The following is an 8378-nucleotide window of genomic DNA, read 5'->3' as shown; positions in this document are numbered from 1 at the left end:
GTCTCGGTTTTGTCCATCTTAAACCCTCTTCTCATAAATGGTCTCTTTGATTGTCCAGATGAGTCCATCAAATTAGGTTTTGTTGATATGGAACCCTCTCTGCATGAGCGGTTTTCATAAATTTTTGCTTAGTTATCAAAAAAAAGGTAAAGTTAAAAGTGAGTTATACAAAAGACATGCACAAAATAACAGAGAGAAGCTACTTAAATAAAAGTTGTTCAAAACTCTACTTTGAAGTAGTTCACAACAAGGACAAGGTAGCACAAAGAACAATTTCTACGTTTCAAACAGATACAATAGCATAGACATACTTTTCTTTTATTTTTTATAAAAACATTAAATCCTAATCTAAGCTATAGACTAGAATGAGATTATGCAACTCAAAAACCTCAACCGAAGCAATGTACCGCCAAATTAAACACTTTCTTAGGAAGTTGCAACCTGGAAGTTAAGGAACTTCTAACTCCTTGACTCCTTATGGGCATGGCAAAATGTTGAAGCTTGGGCGTCCATAGTCCTCCCACCATAGAAACAAAACAAATTTGAAGCCCAAATAATCCTCCTATAGGCTGCAAATTGATTCCTTATGAAACGCCTGTTGGACAAATCCCCCAGCAGCTCACCTATGTGTTCGTCTCTAACTCAGGTCCAAAATGTAGGCTGCTCCATGCAACACAAAATTGTAGTTGTTCCACCTCCAGAGGCAACGATCCTCAAGGTGATCACACCTTTCATAATTTCTCAAGTTGCTCCAGCAAGCCAACAATGGCCTTGTAGACCTTGCAAATGCAACGCTGCAATCTATCAGCCACTCGCAACAAGCGAACCACTAGATAAACCACAATTTTAAAGGCACAATGACCCCACCACAATGCTCAAGCTACATCATAAGCAGCAAACAATATGTATTCTGCAGCAAATTTCGCAGCACAGCCAACACCAAGCCAAAACCACAGCTCCAAACCAACTAAGAGAAGAATCTGCACATGGAGAGAGAATCCAGCAACACTCACACGCACGCGGTCATCTGTGTTTTTTCACGATTATATTGATGTATCATCAAAAGTATCCATATTATATCTTGGCAGTCCAAAAATCATATCCAGATTGCTGCCACAAATTAACTGACCCAATCCACACTGGACTGAGGCAATCACAAAAAGAATACTCAATTTTCATTACTTAGAATGCCATGAATATAGATCTGTGGAGTCCAACATGTGCCACAAATGAAAAATAGAGAAAAAGTGCTTATGAATGTAGATCTATGGTTTGAGGAAGAGCCATATAGTTTAGCAGAGCCTATCAAGAAAATTCTGCCCAATACCCTCTGCCTCTTCAAGATAAATAGTCCCCAGAAATTATGTAAATAGACCAAGCAAGACAAACTTTTCTGTATATAAACTACAAGAAAAACTTCAAAGTCTGATCCATGAAGGCCAAACACGTATGTCAATACAAGAGACAAACGTGGGATCCAAAAGTTAATCCTACTTAAGGCCAACGCGACCCTCACTTTCCATACCTTATCAAAACAGTTGATAATATTTCACTTTGTTGCCTTTAATAGGCCGCTTTCTTCATCTGTTTGTGAAAGATCGTTGTCTGATCCAACCTTCTCAGTAAGTTTCACATCCTCATTTGTACTAACTTGAGAAGAAACTGCTGGTGCCTTTGCAGTTGACTGCTGGTATGCAACTCCACCAATAAGAGTAAGAATGAGATAAAAAAGCCCACTGGGACTAGCATGTTTGTCCCATATGAGCACATTGATGACAACTGTAAGGAACTTGTTCACAACACCAGTCACTGTAAAAGCAGTGGCAGATATGGCTCTTCGGGCAGCAAACCCAAAGAAACTTATGGCCAGGCCAAAAATGCAAGAGAGAGCCACAGAGCTGATTGTCTCAATATTCAGAAACCTTTCTGATTTACTGATGGCAGCATAGATCTCAGTGATCTCACCTGTGACTATACAAAAGAATGGAGATAATAGAAGGGAAATGAAGTTGTTGTACAAGACATATCCCCATGTGTTAAGCCCAAGGCTCGATACAATGTGCTTGATGTAGACCATTTCAGTGGTGATGGTAATGAGATAAGCCATGGCCCATGAATATGCTGTAATGTTGAATCCTGAGTCTGATGAAACATAGCCTATGGCGCCAGCCAAAATGAGGATTAGGGATGAGAAAGTGTATTTGGAGGGCCAAGGCTGCTTACGAAACATGGTATCAGCAATGGCAACAAAAAGAGGAGTGGAGGACCGGAAGACAATGAATGTGTCCACGTTAGCATGCTTCAACAGATTCGTATTAGTAAAAATTGCCAGGTAAAAGATCACTGCAGCAGGCAAGAACTTCCTTGCTGTGGGCCACGTGAACGGATCGTGGTGGAGGAGCCCGAATTTGCCAAGCACCCACACACCTACAGCACTTGTTGCATACTGTAGTGCAGTGAGAAGGCCTGGGTACATGAACTTTGTGATGGCATACTTGTTGATGACTGCTAGCAAGCTGGAACAGAGGGCATAGCCCAACACAAGTGGGGCTACAGTACTCTTTGAATCGCCTCTACTAGCCATTAATCTTGATCACACTCACAATTGCAAGCAAGGCAGAGAGTTAGAGCTTTTGTCAGTCTGCCGCTTCTTCCTGCTCTTCGTGGTGGTGGATTCTGTAGATGTGTTCTGGCTCTCTTCTTCTTTATTTCCTTCCGAGAGAGGGAAAGGGGCAGCAATTTTCGAAAAATGCAGGTTACTTCTGAGAGAGGTTCGCAGGTCTCTTCTGAAGCTTAGGAAATAACGCAAATCTTGGAACAATGAGAGGAGACCTGGGCAAGTGAATCCGTGAACCCAAAAACCCACGAAGGCGCTAAGACTCAAGAATTGACACACGTCCCATACAACCTCAAAGTCTGAGGATCGACGACTCCGGATTGGCCCCAATTTACAACACAGGCTTTACAAAGATGCAAGCGCTCTACCCAAAGAATACTTATAATCAGTAGCGCAAATTGCGTCGGGAAGCATGGCGTCGATGCGAAAGGTAATGATCTTAAGAGGAGAGTACTGGTCAGTTCTTTAACTTAAGATGAAAAGATCGCAAGACGAAGAGCTCTCTTGTGTTGGTTCGCATTGCCTTGGTGCAGATGTTTGGCAGAATAGTGGTCCTCGCCCCTGAAATGAGTATGGAGTACTACGACTCTGGAGATCTCGATGGCTCATATCACTACTACCTGTAAAATATGAGCCATTGTTGAGATTGGGGTTGCAAGAATGCATACATATCTTGGAGATGGTGAATCTTACAACACAGCAACAATATTAGTATGTGGTGTTGAGTGTACAAACAATGGATGCTCTTGTGAGCATTACTGTGAACAAGAGTTGGAACTCGAGTAAGGAACCACCAATATCTATGCATTGTAATCAATACAAAAAGCCCAAACCTTTGCACAAGCGTTGAATGACCCATAAGGCAAAGCCTAGTCATCAAGGTTGTCCTAATTGGCACACAAGCCCCCGTTGATCTCTTCTTCTAAAAGTCTTTAGTATTGTAATGATAATTTGTTTCAATGAGTTTAGTGTGAGGATGACACTAGGTTATTGGCAATTGTCAATGCGCTAGTGAAGAATTGAGTGTTATCCAACAACGACCAAAACGATTAAAAAGCATTTCAGACAAACATATATAATTATATTAATGGAAGTTTCCCTACACTCAGCTTCATACTAGAATAGGCCATAGTAGATTGCTTCATGCTTGATAACACATTAATGCCATAGCACTCAACCAAAACATCAAAGAAAGCATCGACAATGTTATTCCCTTGGGATAAAACAACCAAAGGTGTATGGAGCAATTAACTGTTTATGGATGCTTCCTCTCACAATTATGCATAAACTTGCTCACCCATGAGATTTCAATTGAATTCTCAACCTCAAAATGCAAATGAAAATGAGGCAATTGGGAGCGTGTTGATAGAGCACAACTCAAAGAAATCTTCAACATCGTGAAGAATCTGTGTCTTTATAGAAGTAGGGTTACAATCCCGATGGCCAAATGGATGTAACAATATCTTTGCATGCAAAGCAATACCTCAATCACATTCCTTACAGTGAATGGGCCAAATCAAGGTGCACGTGGCCCACATTTGAACTTTCAAGCATTCAATCATCGCAACTTAGAAGTAGGAATATTTGATTTTTCACAATGGGTGAGAGATATATAACATTGACCAATTAGGTCTCCCCAATCTCAAAAAAATAAAAATTCGCTCAAAACATATGAAGTGCATAAGTGAAGGGTGAGTTTAGGAAATGAAAAAACAGATGAAAGTGGAAAGTTAACAGACATATGAAGGTGGAAAATCAAAAGACATATGAAGGTGGAAAGTTAAAAGACCTTTTGTGTCCATCTAAAGAGGTGATTCTCTTCTCCTTTATTTTCCGTTTAACGTTTTCTTCTCTTCAAATTGTCCCTCTCCCCCTCTCTCTCTCTCTCTCTCTCTCTCAATGTTGCATCCTTCTTTTACAGCTAACATTGTTGCAGATCTTTATGCTTTGCCATTGTCCGTGGCTACGTGCTATAGACTAGCGCATCATTTTTGTTGTTGATGAGGGAATCTTTGAATTAAGAATACCTTTTAATTTGTTTGAAGCCATTAGGAAAACCTTTTATTTTTTTTGAAGCCATTATGAATACCTTTTAATGATGTCACTCGTATGCTTTGACAAACAAGGTGGTTTCAATTCCACAATCATAAAAACTATGTGCATTAAAACAATGCATGTATTGTTTCATACCAAGCACGTAACATTTGTTCAAACCACACAATACCTTTACCCTTCATAGCAAACTCACAAAGTTCCATTAAGCTTACTTCCTTATAAAAACTTAAGAAAAATAGTTGTAATGTCCAATTGACACCCATTCAAAACCTTTGAGATGCCAATGCATACAAGCCTAGACTTTTATCTAACTACATCTGGACAAAAAGTATCTTCACCCTTCTCTTCGGCCTAACCTTTTGGAGCAAGACATTCTTTGTATTAGCTAACACTTCCATTGGATGCACTTCAATAATAAATTAACCTAGTACGAATGCTATTTTTCATAAGAGATAAATCCCACAAAGATTGTGTACTATTAATACTTGTGTCACATTTGACCCACCAAAAGTCTTGTGTTTTGTGTCTTAACAAGAAATCACCACACATGCTAGAAACAACCAAGCATGGTACTTCACTGCATAATATGTAGTACGATGAAAATTAAAACTGTAACAATTGTATAATTCACTGTGATGTAAAGTCTACACCAATCATTTTGCTTTACAACATCGTCATCCAAGTTAAAATGTTTCTCGAACACTAATTCATAAGGCAAGCAACAAAAACACACAAATGAGCAATGGTTTGTTAGAACCTTTCTAAGCCTCATAATGGGTGAGTCTATAATGTCTTTGTAGAACAATTGTTTCATAAATAAGTGGCACACATAATAGCTTAAAGAAAGCAAGAAACCATGTGGCAAAACTTAGTTTTTAAACCATGCAACCATGATATAATGACATGTTTGAACACACTAAAAACTCTCAAGGCACTTTTTTCCCTCAACGGGAGGTTTTTTCCCCCCGATTTGTATGCATGTCTATCATTATGGGACAATGCTTATCTATGTTATAGCAAACTCAAGAACACTACATCACATATTGTGTGCCATTGAGCTTCTTCTTCTCCTTCTCCTCCATCTGTGCGTGCATCCTATTCCCAAGAACTAGCTTTGGCATGCTGGGCGGTGGTGCTATCATCCTCTAGACTCACTTTTTCAAAACATGGTGATATTTGGTGAGCATTTGTAGGGCCAAATATCCTTTGAGACGACCCATAGATCTAGGTATGAACAAAATTTAAATTTAGATGTGTCGTGTCCGTAGGATAAGCCTTCTCCTAAGAGGGACAATGTACTCAAAAGATGAAACTTGGCTCTCTTGGGGAGAGAAGTTTGTTACTCTTGGTTTCTCCTTTTTCGCTACTTTGTGGGGGCATGCATGATAGGTATGATTAACTTCCTTGCATCAAAAGCATTGGCTGATTTGCCACCTCTCTAGGAGAGAGGTTATGGTTGCCCTTGTAGAGTCCTTTCTGAACCTTTCAAAGCATAAAATTGTCCACTCAAATTTGATTCAAGTATGGATGAGTTAGATGGAGAGGAGGAAGGGGATGGTGTCTCCATTTTTGGCATCTTTGTAGCATGTAAGCACTCCTATCCTCTCTAAGAGAGAAAAATAGAGAGCTTGGGATAAACCTATATATTTTTCATTGTGTACTAACAATTGAAAAAAAAAATGGACTTTGCCTTTTTGGATGCACCTTATTATTTGTAAATGCATATGGCCCACATGGTTCTTCTCATTGTGCTTTTTTCAAAGACTCTGATTCACTAAAAATTTCACTTATGGTATATACTTGGAGAAAGATTATTGTCTTAAGTGGATACATTTGCATGTCTCTTAAAGTTTACCTTTTTGGGTAGGAGTTGTTCGTGGTGTTTCTTTTCATGTTTCTTTTCAAAGACCCTGGCTTCGCTTACAACTTGGCTAGTGTAGAGAGGTGGGGTATAACAATGCCACTACTAATATAAGCCCTCCTTGATGACATCTTGAAGTTTAATAAAACTATAAGTGCTCCTTGAAAGAGGGTGTATTGCTAGAACAATAGCTCCCTTGGTAGAAGAAAAGCTTTGGATATGGATGATAACTCCAAATTATTTTATCTTAATTAGGTGACAATTCCATTTATCGTGCACCTTGGGACCGATCCCTTCTTTTGAAAGAACAGAAAATTGATCTCTACGATAATTTGACTATATACACTATTGTTGGAAAGAATGATCTTCACCAATTTTATTAATAAAAAAACAAAGAAGATATGTGCTTTGGATAGCTAAACAAAAGTACCATGTTCAGCAAGAAACACATCTCTTTGTCCATATCCTCCACTATTCATATGCCACAATTTCTACAAGTTATCGAGTTTTAACATCAAGTATTTACACCCAGGGTTGGATGAACAAAACCTAGGCTCAAAAATGAGAGCACACTTACATAAATACTCTTATGGCTTAAGTATCAGATGGTTGTTAAAATCTTCAAGCTAAGGCTTCATCTTCCTAAGTGGTTTCTTCACGTTTCTAGTCTTGTAGGTGAAGCTTGTGCACCACTTCACCTCCATCATATTTCTCATTTCTATGCTACCTTACTATGTCTCTAGCTTCAAAGTGAATTTTGGTTTGTGTTACCTCCTTCCTTCATTACGGCAATTGTTTCCAACTTGAGAGGGGATTTTGAAACCCTCGATACAAAACGGTCAAGTATTTTGGTTTCAAACACGTAACAGTATATAGGGAATGGTTGTATATCTTATTTTCATAGTATAAGCTGTCCTCTCTCAACCCCCTCCCAAAAAAAAAAAAACCAAGAGAATGCTTGACTTTAATGCACCCATTTGAGCTTTGCCAAGTGTACTTTTATATAATTGATCTTGCAAATTCTTTCCATCTACAACATCCACACTTTTTGTGGAATTTATGTAGGATTAATGGAAATATAAAAACATTGCATGTGTAGGCAAAAAGTTAATGGCATATAAGCAATAGAAGATTGTTTTCTTATATATATCTATTGCAAAAATACATTTTGGATAGAGGATCGTACCTGGAAACACAAGGACATCCCTTCCTGCATATCATTTATTAATGCATTCATGCATAGAGGGATAGCAATACATGGTGCTCATACTCTTTTCTTGAATACTTAGGGAGATATGCATGATGTTGGTCACAATTTCAAGGTCTACGTTACGCTTTTTTGAGCATCGAAAGGTTTTTGCTTATCTAATAGAAAAATACATTTTGAAAGTAGGACAGTGTCACAGCGAGGAGAGCCGTTTCTAGCTCTATAAGAAAGTGTTAATACATACATACACAGGGAAACACATTTATGATGCTCATACCATTTTTTTGAGAATATGCATGGTGCTGGTTTAAATTTCAAGGTCCATGATAATTTTGTCTCAATTCACTCATGGTTGCACACATACGGTGCACTTAACAAATTTCATCTTGAAAGTCTATTCATACAAATCTGCACATATGTGTTGGGCTTGAATAGATTGGGGGTTATTTTTTGGCGAGCATTTTTTGACAAACATTTTTTTGGAATCTGACGAGCAGATTCCAAAAAGATTCTTTTCCTCTCTCAATCCATCATAGTCGAGGATCCGCTCCTTTTCTCTCTCTCATGATCCTCCATCGACATCGTCCTCTCTCTCTCTCTCTCTCTCTCTCTCTCATGATCCTCCATCGACATCGTCC

At 38.7% G+C, this 8378-nt stretch overlaps 1 protein-coding gene across 1 annotated transcript; it reads right to left on the bottom strand.

The window, feature by feature from the left end:
* Window positions 1–258: 258 nt before the first annotated feature.
* Window positions 259–3337, bottom strand: GONST4 (golgi nucleotide sugar transporter 4). The gene is made up of 2 exons (XM_086509339.1): window positions 1526–3337; window positions 259–779 (listed from the first exon to the last, which is right to left on the bottom strand). Exon 1 carries the CDS (start codon window positions 2582–2584, stop codon window positions 1550–1552), a length of 1035 nt encoding a protein of 344 aa, XP_086365465.1. The 5' UTR covers window positions 2585–3337; the 3' UTR covers window positions 259–779; window positions 1526–1549.
* Between the last annotated feature and the right edge of the window lie 5041 nt (window positions 3338–8378).

The sequence above is a fragment of the Adiantum capillus-veneris genome, chromosome 3 (genome assembly GCF_014529385.1).
Source record: "Adiantum capillus-veneris isolate H3 chromosome 3, ASM1452938v2, whole genome shotgun sequence".
Taxonomy (NCBI): Eukaryota; Viridiplantae; Streptophyta; class Polypodiopsida; order Polypodiales; family Pteridaceae; genus Adiantum; species Adiantum capillus-veneris.
The sequence above is the reverse complement of the archived record's forward strand: the minus strand, read 5'-3'. Positions and strand labels throughout refer to the sequence as shown.